General features: G+C 36.5%; 1 protein-coding gene across 39 annotated transcripts in view; it reads right to left on the reverse strand.

Moving 5' to 3' along the window:
- Positions 1 to 23300, reverse strand: part of RFX3 (regulatory factor X3) — a 288998-nt gene that overhangs the window by 242415 nt on the left and 23283 nt on the right. For 8 of the 39 annotated variants that reach the window (XM_035712800.2, XM_025423429.3, XM_035712816.2 and 5 more), the window contains 3 exons: positions 14348 to 14415; positions 12986 to 13043; positions 10875 to 10904 (listed from right to left, as the gene is read on the reverse strand). The exons of 5 other annotated variants lie outside the window; for them this stretch is intronic. Coding sequence is in view for 12 of the 34 variants with exons in the window: in XM_049092504.1 (XP_048948461.1) it covers positions 10225 to 10231 (7 nt within the window). In the remaining 22 variants the exon portion in view is untranslated. 26 more of the 39 variants (XM_025423436.3, XM_035712807.2, XM_025423444.3 and 23 more) reach the window with 23 other exon arrangements.

The following is a 23300-nucleotide window of genomic DNA, read 5'->3' on the forward strand; positions in this document are numbered from 1 at the left end:
TCAACATAACTTGCTTAAGAAAACCAAAGAGAAAAAAAAAAAAGAAAACCAAAGAGTCTCACAAGAGTAGATTCATTTTTAATCACTGTAATCTTTTAGTAGCACTAATTTCTTTAAGAGTCTAGGAATCTATGATTTAAATGTGTTATTTGTAATGGAAAGGAGGTATGCCACATTGGAATTACTTGGAGGTCTTTAAAAATATTACTTATTCTCACCCAGAGAGATGTTCCCAGTTGAGTGAGCCATCATTACAGATGCAACTGTGCTATATTTTTCAACTGTGCTGGGACTGAAAACAGATTGAGAATTTCATTTTTAAATGATTGTTTAAATCAGCAGTAAGAAAATTCAATTTCATCACTTTTCCTATAATAAGGAAATTACATGTATTGTTTGATATAATTAAACTGTCTTCATACCATAAAGCTAAACATCGGTTCTATTTTCTGAAGGCATATGTAATACATTATCATTGTGGCAGCTCTACACAGCAATGAACAATCCTTGTGATGAGATGGGTTCTCTACTGAGCAGTGCACCCATAGAGAACAAAATTAACAATATGCAGAAAATGCAAATAGAAAATACCTCTCAAGCCTTCTGAAATACTCTTCCCAGAACATTTCTCCATTCAACAGTGCTTTCCTATGTGCATTTATCTCCAGATGAATTTTTCCCAGCATCTACTCTGCTCTCCGGAGCCCTTTGCTCATCTTTTCATTTCCACATTTAGAGGAAGGAAGAGGACACAATTTTCCATACCCAAGCTTTCAGGAACAAAATAAAGGGGATCTCTCACTTCCATTTATTGCTGTTTCATCTCCAAGGAAACATCGCTGCAACCTCAGAACCAAGGGTTAATTGAATCACTTCACACTGTCTTCACTTTAGTGCATTTTCCTTGTACCATATTTTAAAAATCTATTGATAAGTATGTGGTAGTACCACAAAATCAAGCCCCATAGAAGGATCCATGAACCAATATGCTCTGTTGGTAACATTTCCTTAAAGATTCTACAAATATCTTATTTAACATTGAAGTTACATTATAACCTCCATTCTACAAGATTATATTAGAGCTCTGTAAATCTCTCTCCCAATTCCCACCTTCTTTTGTGTTAAACAAATTTCCTAGCATGCCTTTTGCATTCCCTTGTTCTTTTTTCCACTATCTTTTTTGAGTCATTTTCTTAGTGATTGCCCTGGAAATTATACACATGATTTTAACGTAAAACATTCTAATTTGGATTAACACTAACTTCATTTCAATAATAATTTAAAACTTTCCTCTAATATACTTCCATTTCTTTCCCTTTTTACTATTATTGTCAAACAAACTACCTCTTTATATATTATAAGCCCGTCAATAGGTTTGTTATTATTGCCTTCGGCAGTTGTCTTTCAAAACAGGAGAAAAAAAATATATAAAGACAAATGTATTTATGTGTCTCTTCATATGTATGTCTTTCATAATTACTATGCAGTTACCTTTGTCACTGCTGTTTACTTTATGTGGATTACAGTTCACTGTCCTTTTATTTCAACCCAAAGGGGAAACTCTCCTTACTATTTATTGTAGGGCAGTTCTGCTAGCACAACAAATTCTCCAGGTTTTTGTTTTGTTTGATTAGCTTTGTTGTTTTTTGTTGGTGGTGGTTGGTTGGCTTGGTTTAGTTAATGTCTCCATTTCTCCTGCCATCTTTGAAGGAGACGTTAGCCAGACACAGAATTCCTAATTGAGTCTTTTTTTCCTTTCGACACTTTGAAAATGTCTTCTAGCCTCCATGGTTTCCGGTAAGAAGTCAGTTATTCATCTTACTGAGGATCCCTTTTATGACAAGTTCCTTTTCTCTTGCTGCTTTCAAGATTTCTCTTTGTCTTTCACTTTTGTAAATGTAACTACGATGTGTCTAAGTGTGGATCACTTTGGGTTTGGAGAGTTTCTTTCATGTGCAGATTAATATTTTTCAGCAAGTTTGGAAAGTTTTTTGCCATTAATTCTTTATATATTCTTTCTGCCTCTTTCTTTTGTTTTTCTCCTTCTGGGCCTCCCATTATGCATACAGTGGTACTGTATGGTGACCCACAGGGTCTCCTGAAGATCTGTTCATTTTTATTTCATTCTACTCCTCAAACTGGATAATCTCTATTGAGCTACCTTTAAGGTGACTAATTCTTTCTTCTGCTCATACCTGCTACTGATCCTCTAGTGAATTTTTCATTTCAGCTATCATACTTTTAAACTCCAGAATTTCCATATGGTTCTTCTTAAGTAATTTCTAGGTTTACTGATACTCTCTTTGGTAAGATACCATTCTCAGACTTTCCTCTAATTCTTCAGATATGGTTTCATTTAGTTCATTCAATATAGTTATAATAGCTGAAAGTATGTGTTTATGAAGTCCATATCTGGGTTCCCACAGGGACATTTTTCTAATGACTGGCTTTTGCTTTGGGTTTCTTTTTTCCTATGTATGACATTTTCCCATTTCTTACATGTATCTCAATTTTTTAAGTTAAAATCTGGTTATTTTAGATAATATATTGTAACAACTCTGGCACCAGAATCCTCACACTGCCAAGATTTTTGATCACTTGTTTTGTTATCGTTCTTCTGTTGGATGCTACTTGTATAGCAGTTTAATGAACTAATTCTGTGGACTCTCTTATTCCTTGCAATGTGTGGCAATGGAGCTTTCTGCTAGATTTTTTTAAGTTCTTGTTTTTATTTTTAAGCATGGCTTCCTACGTGTCACACCTATATCCATGTAATTTAGTGGTCAGCCAATGGTTAGTCAGAAGATTTTCTTAAATGTCTTGCCTGAATGTCTTCTACCCTTTGCCAAAGGTATCTTTGTGACAAGTCACACCTTCAGACCATAGGCAGCATATGAGACAGTCCTAGCTTCTCCTTCTGCTTCCTTCTGTAGAGCCTCAAGACCAGAGAGGATCCTCCACTCTTCCAGGTCTTTCCTAGAAATGTGCACACCCTTGAACATAGCACAGCCTTTTAGATATCCAGGAATATGATGGGATTTTTCAGAGTTCCCTATGGTTGGCTAATTCTCCAGGATTTCCTTTTGAATTTCTGGCCAGGCTCTGGTTTGCCTCAACTGAAATAAAAAGCCTCAAGCAGTGGAGATGCTGCCAACATTCGCTGTTGTTTCAGCAAAGCCCTGGGGGCTTTTTCTTCCCCCAACTGAGCAGAGCTCTGAGTCAAATCAAATAGCCAACCACTCTCTGAGAACAGTTCTCCCAGGGAGCCACAAGTTTGGACAAAATATTAACTGTGCTCTGGGGACAGTACTTTTAATGGGTCTCCAGAAGTGGTCAGATCTCTCTCAGTTGAGGGCAATGCTGCCAGCTTTTGCTATACCACCAAGCTGGAGAGGGAGGGAAGATGGAAGCATCCACAAGCTAAAATGTCACAGACCCCACTGTCTTCCAGGTTTCAGTTGTTTTTTTATTCTCTCAGACAGATGATTTTCAGTTCATTTGCTGACTTCGGTTAATTACCAGAATTCTGAAATAGTTGATTTTAATTTTTTTGCCCATGTTTTTTGCTGTTGTAGAGGAAGAGCAAGTGCTCTGAGGCCCTCACTCTGCTAATCTGGAAGTCCAATCAAGCTCTGCATTACTTTAAACCTATCTTTATGTAGTTTTTAAGACAAAAAAGCATTTTAACAAAAAAAAAAGTGTTTAAAAAATTGTTTAAGTAGACATCTTTAGATGATTGATTCTTTTATCTAACGGAAACTTATGGGGGAAAATGTATATTGCAATAAATAGGAAACAAACTGATGTTTGAGAGGGAAACATAAACTGCATAAGCAGCATCTCACTGTGTATTATCTCTCCAGTTAAGTGGTATGTGCAGGATGAAAAATAAAGGTGGCTGCTGGTCTTGGCCCCTCTCAGCCCCAAAAGGCCTCCGAGGTCTTTTCTGGAGAACAGGAACAAGTTCAAGGGAGGAAGAAAGGCTGTTTACCCTTGTCTTGCTTGGCTGACTTAGGCCAAATCCAATTCAGTTCTAACAAGAATCAAAAGCACCAGAGAGAGTGGGAGAAGGACATGCAACAGCAAAGAGGACTCAGAGACCTGAACACAGGAAGCAACCTTATCTCCTGAAATTTCTCTAGGAATTCATCAAATAGAAAGCAGGTTTGCCTGAGAATCACCAAGTATCAGCTAGGCCCATGTCATTAAGTTAAAGGAAGTTATTTATCACTATTATCTCTAACACTGTCTGATACTGGCAAGCCAGGGAAAGCCCAACACCACCACAACAGGTCAAGAAAAGTAAACATCCTTTAGCAAAAACTTTTATTTTCAAGAACACTTTTTTTTTTCTTTTCTTTATGTAATCTCTGCACCCAACATGAGGCTCAAATTTGCAACCCCAAGATCAAGAGTCACAGACTCTACTAAGTCAGCAAGGTGCCCCTTCTTTTGTTTTTCTTATTGCTGTTTAACAAACCACCCCCAGGGATCCCTGGGTGGCGCAGCGGTTTGGCGCCTGCCTTTGGCCCAGGGCGCGATCCTGGAGACCCAGGATCGAATCCCACATCGGGCTCCCGGTGCATGGAGCCTGCTTCTCCCTCTGCCTATGTCTCTGCCTCTCTCTCTTTCTCTCTCTGTGACTATCATAAATAAATAAAAATTAAAAAAAAAAAAAACCATCCCCAAAACCTACTGCTAAAAACAAAACAAACAAACAAACAAACAAACAAAACACCATTTTACTTGCTTATAATTCTGCAATTTGGGTTGGGCTCAACAAGGCAGTTCTTCTGCTCATCTTGCCGGTGATCACTCATTCACAGCACTGCTTCCAGCTGGCAGAAGGGAACTGGGCTTCTCTCTCCATGTCATCTCCAGGCCTCTCTCTCTCCATGTAGCCTACCTTCCACATAGTCTCTCTAGGATAGTAACCAAATATCTAACACGATGGTTCAGGTGTCCCAAAAACCCAAATGCAAAAGCTACACAGCCTTCTGAAGGTTTATGTCCAGATCAGGAAAAGCTTCAATTCTGTCACATTCTTTTGGTTAAAGTAAGCTGCAGGTTCACTCCAAGTTGAAAGGAAGGGATTTTGCAAGTGTGCAAATATCCAGAGGTGAGGTTCACTGCAACCACCATCAATGCAATAGACATCTACAACATTAGGACCAACATCCAAAGGACTGGAATAGGAGCAACCACAAGAAACTATAAAATGGCTAAAGCTACATGAAGACAGGGCAGTTATAGTCAGGTTCGTTCTCTGTTCCTTACCACAATGAGAGTCAATCTGGGTTCACTGAGATTCTTAATAATGGGTAGAAAAAAAATATAAACCTAATTAATTACTTATAAGCCACATGACTTGGGACAACTCAATTATTCTCTCAAAGCCTCAGCTCCTCGATTATAAACTGAAAAATTACATGGTCCCTGCCCATCCTATCGTAAGACTATACAGAACAAGTAAGACAAAAAATGAGAAGAAACTTTGAAAACTAAAATGCTAATAAATATATTATTCATCTGACAGGATCCTAAGGGTAGCCAACCTAGCTAGGCTCCATTTTCTCTATTAATAAAGTTATAACAGTCATAGTTAATTACTCATATGTGAAATCACTACCACAGCAATGATAGTATACATCATAATGGGCTAAAAGTACATTACACTCTTTTACTATGAAGAATAATGAAACCAATACTATGATTTATTGTTGCCTAATTATATGTCAGGTCTTGCTAGGTAAACTGTAACTAACCCTTATAATAAGTCAACAAGGTAGGTATCATCCCTCTTTTACAAATAAATAAAGTGAGTCAAGAATTTTAGTACAAACATACCCATAGCTTCACAACTACTAAGTGGAAAAATCTATTATGAATGTTTAAAGTATAATAGGTATATGATAAATACTTGTCTAAATTAAAAACAAAGTCAGGGCTATCTGGCTTAAAATGAGTCTTTCAACTATCTCAAAGTATCTCCCTCTCATAATCTCTATTTTTATATACAGCTACTGAAAATGTAATCACAACAAACATATCTAAATTAACATAAGCAATCCATTGCCTTCCTCACCTGCAAAATGGTTTCCCATCTGAAAAGTACCTTCCTTTTTTTAAACATCTAATTTTTAAACATCTACTGAGATGTCATGCATTATAATAGTCATATCATAATGTGGGAGTACCAAATGGAAAAAAAAAAGTGACACATTTACATGCCAAAATGTCCCAAAAGCCCCCCAAAACAGCAAATGTTTTTAAATGGTAAAATATGGACAGTATGAATGACAAAAAAATTCATATCCTTATATTATGAACAAATCTTAAAATTTTAAAAAGGAAGAAAGGACAATGCTCAACAGGAAAATGGACTAACAATACAAATGGACAATCCACAGAAAAAAATGCAAATGACTAGTGAATATACTTTTAAAAAATATTGTCACGAATAATCAAAGGAACACAAATCCAAGTGAGGCATTCTTTTAAACTATAGGATTGGCAAAAATACAAAAAAAAATTACAATGATTATACTCAGTGTCAGACAACATGCAAAGAAACAAAACATTAAAACACTATTCTTGAGGTGCCTGAGTGGTTCAGTCCCTTAAGCATCTGACTCTTGATTTAAGCTCAGGTCATGATCACCATCATGAGATTGGCCCCCATCCCACTGCCACCCCCTGGTCAGGCTCAGCACTCAGCTCCCAGTCTGCTTAGGTCGCTCTCGCTCTCGCTCTCTTTCTTTCCCTCTCCCTTTGTCCCTCTCCTTCCCTGCTCACATGCATACTTGCACACATGCTCTCTCACACTCTCTCAAATAAATAAAACACTATTCTTAAAAACAAACAAAAAACACCCAGCACTATTCTTGAGAATATAAAATGCCATGAGCTTTCTAGAAAGCAGTCTGCTAGTTAAAAAAAAAAAAAAAAAAAAGATATACCCAGCCTTCTCCTCAGTAATTCTATTCCTAACAACTCATATATAAAGGAAATTGAATGTTGCACAAAGATGTATACACAATAACTGTAACACCAAACTATAGAATGCCACTTAAATATTAGCTACATAATTGTTTAAATAAATACTTTCATGGTACTAATATGTTATTTGCCATGAAAAAACAATGTCAGTATGAGTGTCAAAGCTAAAAATAAAAAAATTAAAAAAAACAAATTGTATAACCCAGTTTTTAAGAGAAGTGCACATATTTTTGTGTTTGAAGGGGAGAGAGAGTACATATGTGTGAGCAGAAGTACCCCCCAGATTGCCAGAGTGAGCACCAACCAAAGCACTCACTAAGAGACAAATCCTGAGAAGAGCGGACAGTATTCTTGTGAGCAGATGTGATGTCATCTTGAACAGAATGGTGATTTTTTTTTTTACTTTCCTCTGTACCTTTCTGTATTTTTTTAATGTTTTACATTAAGCATGTACAATTTTTGTCATCATTAACACAACAATTTTCATTTAAAATAATCTCAACTATCATAAGCATGAGGTTCTATTAACTTCCAAATACTATTATCTTTACTATAAAATACTGATTAAAAAGCAGTTGATATGGATACTGAATAAAAATTTACATTTCTTCCTCCTTCAAATGACAAATCAAAAATCATAAATTCTTCATAGGACTGTTTCCACTCATAAATTATTATTGCAATCTCTTTTTTAAATGTCACTTAAAAAAGAAAGTGAAGCAGGAATGTTTAAACATGACACAATACACCTAACACAAGCATGCTATAGTACACATCTGAGAAATAACTTGCATATGCAAAGTCCTGGCTTGATTTGATTCTACAAAGAAATCCAGCATCACATGGTATGTTAACTTGGTTGCTTATTAACTTATGTTCTTTATTTACACAGTATAATGAGAATTCTCAATTAGCCATGGGTAAGATTATCCACAACTAATCTTGCTTTTCAGTCTGGCCATTGTGCCGAAGTGTCAGCAGTTTAGTGATTTGCTTTATAGATCTCTCAATTCTGTTTACTTTGCATGAAGCCAGCATTCTAGAAAAAAACAAATGCTTAAAATCAACTATTCAATAAGTTGGATAGGAGATGGGTAAGTAGGCAGCTGGTATCCTCAGGGCTAAGAGTCCAAATGCCATCCAGATACACCTCTACCCTGTGCTCCACCTGTGATCTTTGGAAACCTTTGGGGCCATCTTGGTTGTCACAATGATCAGGGATGGCCATTTTGGCCCACAGACACTAACACATGCTATAACACAGAGTACCCCACCAAGAACTGCCCCATCTACATGGACAATATTGTCCTCATGAGGGACCATGATCTTCTCATTCAATGTTCTATTTCTAGCCTACTACACAGAAGGCACTAAATAATTATGTGCTGAGTGCAGTCAAAACAAGCCATTTCCAGCACTGAGTGAGATACAAATAATGTAAAATAATGAGCAGTGACAAGGGAGGAACCAGTTTCCCACCTTGACCACAGACCTTCTTTGCAGCTGTGCTCCACTATACTTAGGGAAATTCTATGAAGAGACATATCTATACCCAAAATATGTAGAAAAGCATACCAGTCCACACCCAAATACAAATCATAAGAGGATTATCTTCCATCACAGACATCCAGATATAAGTCTTCCTCTGTTGGCAAAGATGTGCAATTGTGTCAACTCAAGACAGATGTACTGGCGCCAACTAAGCTCAATCTTGCCTTGGCAAGTGAGCAGTAAAACAGCACATGGTTTAAGAGTAAGGCTGTTACATTTAAATTTGGCTCTACCATGCATTACCTGAGTAATTTCCTTAACATCTTAACATACCATCCAAACCTTGGCAATTTACTTACTACATTCTAAATGCTCATCTACAAAATGGTACAATGAAACAGAACTCCCTATCCTAAGACCCTGGGCCAGATATGTTACATGACTCAAAAAAATGTTTTTGTAATTTTGGCAAGTAATACCACATATATGTAACACCCCAGGTGTACCTGGGGGAGCAACACACAATCATACACATTAACATTTCTGTAGCTAAATGGATGATTGGTCAATTTGTGGGATAAACAAAGACTCAAGTAGCCTTATATCATCCCGTTCAGATTCTACAGCTAAATTAGCTTTGCTACAAACTGGCAAACTGGCGATTTTCAGACCCTTCTGAAATCCAGACATATGTAAGGGATCATGGATCTGTAGTACCTACTTCCTGTGAAGAGATAATGTGATAGTGAAGTTCTTGTAAGTAGAAGGTACTTACCCCAGTGCCTGACACATAGGTAGCACTTAACATTGGTGACTGTTACAAAACGCTAACTAGTTATTCTATGAGATAAAAGATCCTGCAAGCTAGCTAAGGGATTTAGCTGACTTGTGTTAGCTAGGGGTGGGAGGAGGTAGGATAGGGGTAAGCCCAGGTCAGAAGGGAATTTAAGACAATTACACTAATTAAAATAAAACAAAATGACAGTATACTGCCCACAAATTGCAAGAAAATAATGCATCTGTCACACTGAACTCTTAAGTAAACATTTACTTCCTTTCTATAATAGGGAGTTTCTCTAGGAGTTAAGATCTAAAGATGCTTAATTTCTGCTTCACAGGCAGTTTCCTACTCATAACTGAACAGTTTTCTTCCTGAAAATGGGGCTGATATTGAAGATTTCGCTCCAGGTAGGATCAAAACTGGTTTCTCCTTAATGTAAAAAACAAAAACAGTGAAATTCTTGCTGAGCATAGAAGGACTATAGCAAAATTTGAGAAGTTAAATAGTAAATGGAAAAAGTATATTGAATGAACCCTATCCCCAAAATGACCAAAGTTCAATTTACCTCTTTATCCTCTCTGTTATATTGGTTTTCCTGACTCAAACTCCTAGAAAAACTATAAGACTTAACAGGGAGAATGAAGAGAACTATCACTTGTTAAGCTCTGCTCAGGACCAAGTACTGGATTGTATACTTTGCATGTATCTCTAATTTATTTTCACAATCTACAAGGCAACAGTTATTCTCCTCCTATTAATAAGAACACTGAATTGCTACGTGAGTGAACCATGATTCAAACTCAGGTCTGACTCCCTCAAAACCCATGGGCTATGTGCACTAGACCACCTGCCAGAGGATACGGCACCTTTCTCACATTCTTAATTGTTGCCTTCCTTTGTATTTTTTATCAATTATCTTTTAAGGGCACATAATAATATGGGATTTATATTACCTCTCATAGTATGGGCATTTTAGTTGTTCCTATGATCCCAAACTGAACATGTACTTAGAATTTTATCTTCATTTGTCTCTGAAAAAATAAGGGGATTTCCATAAATTACATGCATCATCTTTAGTTTATGAGCATATTTATATACATATTGCATTGTTTCTTCTCAGCAGCACAATTAAAATCAAAGAATTTTCCGGTTGGTAAAGATTTTAAGGCTAAAATATATATTTGGTTGAATAACCATTCTGGCCATAAGCATTTTTATGGGGTATGACCTCCAAATGTCCCTCTACTGCCACTTCAGAATTTAATGACCTTTTAGGGAGTGTCTTCTTCATGACAAATTAAAATCATCTCTTCTATAACCTAAGCTCATTCTACTTAGGTCTGACTTTCAAGGCCGTAACTTCAGGCTCTATTATACCTGTCATTTAGATGCCCGTAACTTCAGGCTCTATTATACCTGTCATTTAGATGCTTTATTATTTTCAGCTGAAAGTTTGTAACCAAAGAAAATAAAGTACAAAGAAGTTCGAAAACAGATTTTAAGGTCTTTCTCCTCCTTCTTTCCGTAAACTAAACAAGTAACTTCCAAGACTTGAATCTTTCCTCACTCCTGTCAATGCCCTTTCTGCTGCCCTTTCCAATACCTCTCCAGTTGTTCTCTTGTCCATAATGAGCTATGGAGAAAATAATGGAACATTATTAGTTTAAAGTGTTTAGTTTAGCACTCTAAGAGTTCAATGACCTAAGTTTAAAAAAAAAGAATACTCCAGAGTCACGCTCATTTTTCAAACCACAAAACTGTTAACACATACTCAATTTGTAGAATGCTATGATTTGAGTCTAAACATTACTCTCTTCTTGAATTTGTTATTAACTTTTAACCATTACTAAATTTCATAACATTTCAGTTGGACCACTGAAGGGATTTCTCTTCTATTTGCACATAAGTTAATTTCATAGATTCTCACAATACAATAAGGCTTAAATGCATACTTCAGTAAGGTAAAAACATACTTTGGAATCTATTATCATTGAAGGCTCTAGAATTCTATATGGCGAAGGAACCATACTTTGACACTTTTGACACTATTAACATTACTACCATTATAAATGCTAATCCATCCTAGAATTTTCAAGGCTTTACACAAAGGCTTACAGAAATCACTTTTAAGAACCAATGTACTTAACTACCAGACTTGGGATTATGAAGTACATTCAATATTTTAAATTGTATAAAAAATGATAATGCTTATTACTGTCACTTTGTGGCCAAGACAAAACATATTTAATATGGACAGTTCATATTTTAGTCTTTATAAAATTTTATATTGTTAAAACTATACTATTTTAGAAGCAATCATCATTGGCCCTGGTAAAAAGTGTATCCTATGTACTGTGTTAATTCAGTAAATGCTGGTAGAAGAGGAACAGAAGTCAAGGAAAATGCCTAGGGTCTAATTCCTGTTTCTACACTCACAATGCCAATAGGAAAACAAGTATATGACCTTGATCATGGCTTCTAGCAGAATGTAAGAACAAAACAAGAGGTATAATTTGCTGCTCTAATTTATAGTCCGTGCACAAAAGGAAGCAGTATAGAGCAGTGGCTCTGAAGCCCTGTCTTCAAATGAACCTGATCTTCCAGCCACCAACATCCCCAAGGGTGGCTCCTGAAAACTTTTGATCGGAAAATATAATTTGAAAATTACTAATACAGTGGATAAGAATCCTAGAGGAAGAGTCACAAGATCTGAGTTCACATGCTAGATCATCCATCTACCAAGCTCTGAGCTTCAAAGGTGTTTCTTAACCTCTCTCAGTCCTCGTTGCCCTATGCAAAACATGGAGAAACCCCTACTCCCTACGACAACTGACCAGCTGAGAAAGGCTAAATAAAATGCTAAACACACAAACCAAGTTTGTAAGGTGTGATCTACTATGTAAATGTGAAGTATATTATAATCACTGTCTTATAATCTATGTTATATGTAAAAACAATTATTTTTCCTTCCTACTACACCCCATTCCCAAGGCAACTTCCTTGTTTCACATAAAATAAAGACGTTCAGGTCTACCAAAGTGAAAGGAGGTCCAAAAATTGGATTAAAAGGAAAAAAACTGGGAAGAACAGACTCACATAGAATTGTTCTCCACTGCTTCTCAGGATAACTCAAGGTAAATTCATCTCCCACTACTTTCCAAGGGAAGGACTCCACTGACACACCTATTAGTTATTTTAAATGTCCTCTAAGCTGTTTTAATAAACCTTATTTGTAAGCACTTTTAGTACAAGTATACTTTGGAAAACTCTTTTCTCCAGGCCCATACTAGTTTTCACAATTATTAGGTATGATATTAATGACCATATCAGATGTCCACAATCATGAAAACTGAATAGTAAGGAAAAATATCAAATTCAGTTATTTAATACAAATAACTCAAATAGCTTGAGATTTATGATAAAGTTGTAAAGACTTCTCTAAAGATACTATTTGAGAAAGTAGGTACTCTTTAAATACACTAACTGTGGCAGAGCTTATAATAGCTCTTGAATTGTAACTCCTACACACAAATGTACAATTTTTTGTTATATCATTTTATGAAGGCCTTAAGACAGAAAACTATCCAATTCATTTTTCTTGCAACCTTATATCCATAAAAAAAATTGGAAAATGTATAGGAGAATTTCTGATGCACCCTGTAGAAAGCTTTTTAAAACCACAGGATTGAGAAGAAGGATACAGCTCCAGCTTACTTCTCTTGAATCCTGGTTCTCTTAACCAGTAGATTGTGTGATTATCTTCCCACAGAAGCTGAAGATTGAAGAAATATTAAAATAGCAATGTTTTATCATATTGAATGCGCTGGCAATTGCATTTCAACTAAGTGGAAATTTAAGGAAGTAATTTGGGTGCAAACATAATCTCAAAGACCAATGATGACAAATGGCTTACATGTACATACTCAGACTCCATGCTATCCCTCTGATGTCCGTCCCCACCACTCACCTGACCCCTACCCCTGCTCTTTTCACCTTTCTGAATGCCAATGGAAGGCCTCTCTTTAAAGTACTGTTGTAGCAGAAGCGGAAGTTCGCATACCAACCCCTGCACCTTCCTACATAACCAACCCATTATTGAGTAGAAGAATTATGACATCAGCAGCATGTTAGCCATGTTAGCCCACATCTACTGACCCACATGCCACCATGTCACAGGCTGTGTTTCATAATAGCTGTTATATTTTACCATCTTTAATTTGAATTTGCTTTGATACAGGCTTGATATTTGTTAATCTATGAAACAACTATGGAAATGCATGTGGCATTTAGTTGCACTTCAGTTGACTGCCATTTAAGAATGCAAAAACCAAAAAAAAAAAAAAAAAAGAATGCAAAAACCCAGACGCCATACAGGGTGACACATGGGTAACAAAAGAGTGGGAAAAAAACGAACAGTCTCATATTTGTGCTCTCAGTAAACCACCCTGAGCAGCACCTAGAATTTCATATTGCCAGAGCTTCGATGTCCTTCCTTACCATTTCCCAATAAACTGTGTGTGTTATCGTACATTTCTAATACAACATGCCTTTAATCCCACTTGGGGCAGGCTGAGGAGGTAGGAAAGTGAGAGGGGTTCTTTTGTGCCTTCCATAGCCCCACAGAAAGCTAAGCTATACAAAGCATTTAAAAATAACTGCAACCAGGGCACTCAGGTGACTCGGTGGGCACAGTGTGGGACTCGGAGTCATGAGTTCAATCAAGCCCCACATCGGGGAAAGAGTGAGCTAACTAACTAACTAACTAACAAACAAACAAACAAACAAATAAATAAGTAAGTAAATAAATAAATAAATAAATAAAGAAAGAATAACCAGGTAACAATGTGAAGGAACAGTTTTGTCTTAAACATATACAAGCAATGAAAGAAAATAAAGTTCCTCACCACATTAACTATAGCCAGCCACCAAGAGAGAAAAATAACCTATCCTAAAATCTTATATAGAAAAACAGCTCTTGAAAAAGGTTGGGACATGAGACCCCATATTAGATACATTACAATACTCTGCTTTGTATACCTATAGTTCATAATTTATAGGCAACGTGTGATCAATTACCTCATATTCTTTCCATGAGCCAAACTCAATGTATTCTCTATCATAAAATGCCAGAATGATCAAGGGGCCTAAAATATTAAAAGCAAAGAGAATTAGATTAACATTAAAAATAAATTCTTTGCTATCTACAAGTCATGTAATTACTTCAAATTACTGAGTCTGTGGATAAATAGTAATTGCCATATAACTGAATTATTTTTGAAGTATTTCTTTGCATGGCTATAATCTATGTTTTTCAGTTCCCTATTTAGCCAAAAAAGAAATTGTTTTGACTTGACAGGCAAGGAGAGAGAACTTTTATTTTTCTAAGAATAAACACATTATTCTAATAATCAGGAAAAATATAAGTGAGGGAGAAAAAATGGAGAGGAGGACTCTTTGAAACAATCTGTACTTCTAAATTGTGAGGCAAAGAGACCAAACAGATTGAGAATCAGCTTGCTAACTTATTGTAGGAAGAAAGCAAAAGTAAGAATGGATTAGCAGCTAACATACCTCTGTTCATTCCTTCAAAATAATTAACATTTAAAAAAAAACAAGCAAAAAAATGGATAAACAGGTCACAAAGCTGAAGAGATTAAGAAACACATGATTATTCAGTTTATGAAAATTTTTTAAAATCTTTAGCTCAGGAGAGAACAGGCAAGAAAACTTTTAAACTAATGATTTGCTAATAAAGTAACTTTAGGGTAACACTGAAATACAAACATGTACTTAAGTGTATTTGCTTATTATATATGTTCATACCTTTTTTGCTCTAAATTTGACCCATGGTATCAGAGATCAATTTAGTAAAGAGTATATCTGATCACGTAGTCAACCATAAACAACATCATAGCTGCCTGGCATGATCTAGTTTTGTTTGTTTTCTTTTTTTCTTTAAGGGTAAAGATGACATTAAGTGACAGTTGCCATAAATTTTTATGTTGGTCCATTAAACCTAGAAAACTAACACAGAAAACAGGCACAGCTGAGTCTATATGAACAGGCAACAGTCTAAATACACATATTTAGGGTTACTTGAACAAGACAAGGATCACGAAAATAATCACAGGTGTTTGCTGTGTATTTAGTCGATTATGAGTCAGATACAGCAAAAGTGCAATAATCTACACTAATTAACACACCAGAGTTCTCAAAAAGAACTTGGCAATTTTAACCCTATTATCAGCTATTCCTGTTACTTTATTGTCATTATGAAATACAGGATATTTTCTCAGATGACGTATTACACACAGATATTATAAACTAAGTGACTAAACATAACAACTTTGAACACAAGGAGACTGAGTTCTATGTACGTACAATTAGATGTTTCTACAATAACTCTACTGGCTCCTTTAATTTTTTTTCTTCTCCAATGACCCTCCCTGATACCTAACTTGTTAAGTAAGTATCAAGTTAGAAAATTCAAGCTCATCTACAGTCATCTGTGTCCTCTACTCCTCTTCAAACAGGTGGCAAGCAGAATGTCCTCTTTGAACACCTTTCACCCCCTCATCTGATAGGAACATAAGTGCTCAGGATCTTTTCCTTTCTCAAATAATCACAAGTTCTTCAGCCATCATCACAGTTCACTGATGATGCAAATTTGTGTTTGCCACTGAGCACTTTTAAACTTAAAATCCAATTTGTTTCTTTTTTTAAGATTTTATTTATTTATTATTTCTTTATCTGAGAGAGAGAGAGAGCAACAGAGAGCATGAGCAGGTGCAGGTGAGGAGAGGCAGAGCCGGGAGCCCAAAGTGGGGCTCAATTCCAGGACCCTGGGATCATGACCTGAGCTAAAGACAGACACTTAACTGAGTCACCCAGGCGCCCCCTCCAATTTGTTTCTTAAAGCCTGTTCTCATATGTTATTCCATTATTCATTTTTTAAAAGACTTATTTATTTATTTATTCATGATAGACAGGGGGGGGCAGAGACACAGGAGGAGGGAGAAGCAGGCTCCATGCCGGGAACCCGACACGGGACTCGATCCCGGGACTCCAGGATCGTGCCCTGGGCCAAAGGCAGGCGCCAAAACGCTGAGCCACCCAGGGATTCCCCCCATTATTCATTTTAAAAAGAACTGCAGCTATGCTAGGTCCCACCCATACAAATATTAGATGCACATGGTCCTGACACATAAGTAGCTCACCCACTACTATGCCAATCACAGCAAGATGCTTCCTCCCTCAAAGCTCTAACACTGGCCCCACAAGAACTTATCTTCCTTATTTCTTTCTATATTCTATGTCTTACTTCTCACACAGCTATTCAAATAACTTCATCTTGCCCTTCAACATTTATTGAGTCGTTACCACGCAACCTGGTGACATGCTAGAAGCTGATAAGGTTCTGCAGGATACAATGGTCAGCCAGTTACTTTGCACCCAGGCCCCATCTCATCTGCTCCTACTTACTGTCCTTTATACCTTTCCTGCAACCCAGTAATCTCACCTTTCTTACTCTCATTTTCTCATGCCCCACAACTAATTAGTAAACACATCCTGCTGATCTATCATTCATGTCAGATAATCCAGTCCAGCACTACCCTAAGATTCAGGCTAAGGGGGCCAGTGCCCTGGCTTTGCACTTTTACCTCTGGCCAGATACTTCCGCATAACATGAGAAATCTGCTCGGCCCAGGGCCATCCTCTCTGCCTCCTCTGGACTCTACCTAGGCAAATTACTAGGACTTGAATTCCCTTGCAGAGCTCTAGACAATCAACCCCATGACAGATGGAGATGCAGGCATACCCACCTCCAGGCCCAAGAGGTGATCAAGAAATAGCTTGCAAGGAGGACATGCTACCACAAGGAGCCTAAGAGATAGGGGAAAGGAGGCAGACTACAGGACAAGACAAAGTGACAGAAGACCAGTTCTCCCTTTGCCACTAAGTTCTAGAACAGAGCTCCTAAAAAATCTGAGAATTCCAAATGGTCATCCATCTCCTTATAAAGTTGTATTGGTCAAATTAGGAGGTAAGAGCATATTTTACTTAATATAGCCGATCTGCAACATTGAAGTATGTTCTAACAAGTGAGCTTCCATTTTATTCTTACACCCGTGTTAGGAATGGGACAGGTTTCCACAACCTATTTCCACTGAAAAGTCCCCATCTCCAATCTTCATTATAACCTATCAAACATCAATCCTTATAACAGTAGTGCAGAAGTAGTAGTAGTAAAAGGATCATGAATAGTATCTCTCACTGAAGAGCCTAGCATAGTAGGGGCATCTAATCTATAACAAACTCTTTCATACCTACAATCAACCCCCTATCCCACCCCGGCTAGTTATCTAGATCTTAATGAATTGAAAGTAACAGGGTGGCAGAAGAAGGATTCTAACCAAGGTCTTTCTGAATTAAAAGCCCATTTTCTTCATTCTGTACTTCCTTTTAGATGGTTATGAGATGTTTACCTGGCTTCAGACCCACTCCCTGCTCGTCTACACAGATCTGCCAGATTCATTTCCCTAAAGCACCATTTTTACCTTCACAGTGATCTACTTTAAAAATAAACACTGTCCAGTTATACTCTGTCCAATTAAGTTCTAAATTCTTAGCCTGATTTTCCTTTCCACTCCATCTGCTTCATTATTTCCCTAGAAACTCTTCACACCAAAATCATACCTGCCTCTACCTCTAGCACATGCTTGACTCCTTTCTCACAGCCAATACACCCAGGCAACCTTCAAGATCCATCTCATGTCTTCCCTCCTTCCTGAAGACTTCTCTAAAATTACTCCAGACCAGTTTCTGTGAATCCCCATTTTTGTGAACCACCAAAGTACTGACGGTCTTTATTAAAAAGTAACTAAACCGTGTGCTAAGCACAGTGGGGATGAGAAGGGAGGAACCACAAAGGATAAGACATATCTTTTGGCTTCAAATCCCTTCATAGAGTTAATCTTGTTGGAAAGCAGCATAGGAGAGGCTGGTAAAGTGCCTCTAAAGAAGCCACAGCACCTGGCTGAAAACCTGCTTCGATCGTATATTAGCATGGGTTTTGGTGCTAAGTTTGCATAGTAATTACCAGCAGCTCTTTTATGATAAGCAGAATTTTTGACCCTGGAACTCACTTAGATCTTAAATCTTTTGAGAACCCCAAAGAACTTTGGTTTCTGTGTATCATATCTACTTGGGCACGGGTAAATGTTTGTCAGTTCTCCTTCCACACACACCCCTTAAAAAAAGCCAGATTTATAGTTTCTGCTCATTTCCATAGTGTAAATACACCCAACATGGCTAGTCTCAAGCTAACAATGTGACATCTGAATGTGGTGTTAAGAGATGAGCAACGTTGACTCCCTCTCGAGCTGGTAATAATAAGCTTCAGTCACTAATTATCTACTCAGTCATCATACTAGAAAATAAAATAGGGAAAGGTAGTAACTATTAATTTAAAAATTATGATAAAACCATTATATCCTAACAAACTTATTTTTATGAAGTATATCTAAATTTTCCAAAAGAAAATAGACTTAATGAGAAGAGTAGCTCTGTTTTACATTTCAATAAACGTCTTTGAATGTCTTCCTTCATAGAGGACAACTGGCTACTCACATCCACTTCTGCAGTCAATCTGCTGTTTCGGTTGAATGTGTTAAGAAAATGCAGTCTCACAAAGACATTTCGTTTAAAAGGAAGGACCTCCTGGGGCTGGTGTCCCTAGGTGTGCTCCATTCATACTCTGAGCAGTGTTCATGTACCATATACAGTTTGCATAAAACACTTTACTGTGAGAAGGCCTCACTAATAGTCTGAGTTTGGACTAGTGTCGTAGTTTTGTTTTTTGTTTTTTTTTCTCACCCAGCAATTATCTCAATGTGAATAATTCTAACTCTAGACTGCAGTGAAAAGCAAGTTTATGCTATTTCATATGCATGTGTGTATATATTTACATGTGTATATATATATGTACACATACTATAGCTCCTCAATTCAACAACTCAAGGTGGTAAGATTATCAAGGAAGAAAAAGACGTGAAAAAGATCAAATGAAAATTTCTTCATTTGTAGGAGAAAAAATTCTATGCAGAAAGAATATTTATGAAGCTAATGTATGAATCTTCACTGAGCTGGACATAATATTCAGTTAAACATAAAAGGTACAATTATGTTCTATATTTTTACAAGTGGACAATTGAACCTTATGTACAAGATGATAAGTCAGAGTCACATATTCACTGATGTCAAACAATGGCTTCTATCAGAACAGAATTCTATTTCATTTGATTCTGAAATTTAAAACTTCCCAATTTAATGTTTTTAGCAATATTTAATTCTTCAAAACTGGTATCATTAAACAGTTTAACAACGTAAGCACATAAATCATACTCGGGGGGGAAAATCATGGATTTAAAATTAGCAGAACTACTGGTTAACAGCTAGTGGTTTTATCTGAAAGACTGTATCTGCGTGACATTAAGTGCTATTTTTCCCTGGCTCTAAGTATCACTGTAGTCTGGTATTCTCCCTCTTAAAATATCAAGGCAACATTAAGCATTAAGCACGTTCTGTACCTCCTCCTCTCCTTAATCTTAGGCTGAAATTACCTTCTTCAAAGAATTGAAACAGGATAGCCATTGCCTAAACCAGTTTAATTCCACTAGCTACTTCAAACCATTCAATTTCAAACCACTTCAATTCTTTTGAAAATATTATCTTCTCATTAAATTAAATGCCTTATGGTCCCTTTAGCAACAACAGAATACATTAAAATGTAAGCTCTATTTCATAAATCAACGGTGAGCATGTTGAACATTTTTTAGGGGGAGGCCACAAAGTAGCAAAGGTAATCAGGTTTTTATGTGACTCTGCTGTTGCCTTACTACTTAGCAGCAGGTACTTATACTCATTTTCAGTTCTCCTGTATCAACAATGTAAAGTATTAACACAGGACTGGGCACTTTACTCACTTCTTCTCTTAAAATTCTTTACATGGAAGAAGAATTTGAAGACAGGCTAAATGTTTAGAATGATGTAAGGCTTGTTCTACATACTCACTAAAATAAATACATTTGCTCTAGTCTTTAAATTCTACCATTTGTGCAGGGAATAAGTTATTTCATCCATCGGCGTACTGTTCCTATCATTTGTTGCTCTTGCAATCTTTAAAGATCCTGCCCCAAGAACTGATTCTGTGAAGAGGGGTCACTTTATAAAAGCTTAAAACATTCCCACCCACTGACCAACACTGACAATGACTTAACAAAATATATGGTGCCTAATATCTCTCTTTGAAAACAATTTTGTTTCTAATTATACCCGGTTTCATGTGACTATTTTCAGCAGCCACCTTCTTCTGTAAAACCTTCTTCACACCCTACCACAAAGAGTGAGCTAAGCTAATGACAATACCAGCTACCACAGTTTGAGTGCTAATTCTGGACCGTTTTGCCAACTTCTCCAGACATACTTATCTCATTTTAGCTTTCACTTTTTCATTATAACCCAACTGAATAGATAATATCCCCATATTTATATAAAAAGTCTGAGATCCTAGTAGTTAAGAACTAAGTTTAAGGATAATTAGCTATCAAATGACAACATCAGAACTTGAACTCAGGTCTTTCCTACTCAAAAGACTAGGACACACACCTTTTCTTAACAATTTTTCAAGCTGATAGTCCTCACACAACACATATCAGGTATTTTTTAAAATAAAGATGTAAGTAGTCATTGGGTATCTGTGTAGGTGGAATAAGCATATGATTGTCTCACATACTATAGTTTGGGTCTTTGGGGAAATTTTACAGTTCCATGCAAGTACTACAACCACCTTCTACTAATATTGTGACAGTCCCGACAAACATCTATATTCAAGATTAGGTGAGAAAGGTAATCTTCCCACAAATCTGCTTCATATTGAACCTGTGTTGAGTCTTTAAGAGTGAGCTGGGATCTCACGCTCACAGACAGAACTACAGTGCATATCCAGGCTTCACAAGGTAGAAGATCAGGGACAAAGTCATTAATGGTTAGAATGTGTAGCAGGTCAGCTACTTAACTACTAAACTCTAATTCAGAATCACTAATAGGATGGTACTACAAAGTGTCACATGGTTACTATGTAAAACACAAAATAAAGCAGCAGTAAAATTTCAGAAAGATGAATAATAGCCACAATCATAATTTTTTCTCTAGAAAACCAAACAATTCAATCCTGTGAAAGTGATGCCTAAATTCAAGTGTTAAACTTATGGTGGCTCTATTGGCATGTTAGAGGATGAAGAACATTAAAAACATTTCAGAAATTAAAAATCTAGTGCTAAAACTTCCAAAAGTTTGAGTTCTGCCTGGTAAAGGAAGTATTTACATTGGATCAGAATAATAATAATTCATCGATTAGAAATAAGCCGCTCTGGTGATGCCAAACTGATCCCTGGATCTATGATGCCACATAAGAAGGTCATCTAGTAAGAAAGCTAGTATAATATTAGGTTTTATATTAGGTATAATATTAGGGGTAGTAAAATATCGTAAATGGGAAAATACCACTGCTGGTAAGCTATTATTATAGAAATGCAAAAGAACACGCCACTTCATCACTGATAAACATCTATACCTAAAGCAAATTTATTGTTAAAAAAAATAGTTTGTATACCATGTACTTGTTCTATGCCATGTGCTTGCTTAAGAGGTTTTTACCTTTAGCTGAAGCTGTGTATTTTCTAATCTGTTTAGGGCAGCTGTCAAGTAATCAGCGTAAGCGGTGCCATTTTAATAAGGAAGTCTTTTAATGAAATATAATAGGTCACAAATACCTAATTTCTGCTCTTTACTGTAATTGCCAGTCTTTACTATAACTGCCACTTTAACAATCTTTCCCAAATGCTGACACAAAAGATGAACAAATCAAGGGTATTAGCATGTGTGTATATTTACAGCTTATTGCTGTCAAAGGCTGTAGCTCCACACTCCCAACTCCAGCAGCTACATGAGGATCTGTTTCTTTTGATGGAGGCATCCTGTTTCAGGTTATGAATGCACCCAAATTAATCTCTTTTTCATGGCTGCATAAGCAAACACATACTAAAGAATACACAGGAGAAATGTTGACAAAGTTATAGCACAATATTACACCTTTAGGAATATCACAGACACTTTTACTGTCACTGTGGAGGACTGCACATTTTACTACTTTATTCCTCTTCAATATCCTCTGCTTCATCAGTTATTAGTTCAGTTTCAAAAAACATTGTTTATACAGTGTTCAAATAGTGTTTTTTAAAATAAACTGTAAATTACCATGAGTTTCAGTTTTATATGCATATGCACCTAAGTTGCAAACAAAAACAAAGAGTTGCTGCAAAACTAAAACAGCAGATCTCAGAGAGAGGAAACACGAACATGATTTTTTTTTTTTTTAAAAAAAGCACATTCATCCTAACTATTCTACCATAGCTCAATTTTAAGTCTATCGCTAAAAAGTCTTTAAAAAAAATAATTCCCTGAAAACCTCTTTACATGATAATCCTTTTACCTTCTTATTAAGCATACTATTTTTTGCAAACAGTACCGTTTTAAACTTGGTACTATTATTGCTATTTTAATATCAGAAGTCCTCTGCACAAACAGTAGTAGTTTTATATGAAGTTTGCCCATTTTTGAAAGGGTACGCTTCCCCAAATCAAACTAGCTTACTGTGAAAAGAAAACCATGACAACTGTTTGTACCTCTTGCTTTATTATTACATCCGGCCCGGTCACTCTTAGAAATTCAATCTATTAGGGTTGCTAGGAGTCTGTTGCTGTGCAACATACAAGGGTATGCTGTGCTTTCAGGCTAAGGAGTGCTAATAAACCTGTAGGCTTCCCTCTAGGAGTCTGACCAGTGTGCTTAAAGGGCTTAATACTTTTCAAGAGTGATTGGCCCACAATTCAAGACACATCCTATTAAAAACAAGTCACACTGAGAGATTTCTGACAAAGGAACAAAATGCTAAACATACACAAATATT

Source organism: Canis lupus, chromosome 1 (assembly GCF_003254725.2).
Source record: "Canis lupus dingo isolate Sandy chromosome 1, ASM325472v2, whole genome shotgun sequence".
NCBI classification, from domain to species: domain Eukaryota; kingdom Metazoa; phylum Chordata; class Mammalia; order Carnivora; family Canidae; genus Canis; species Canis lupus.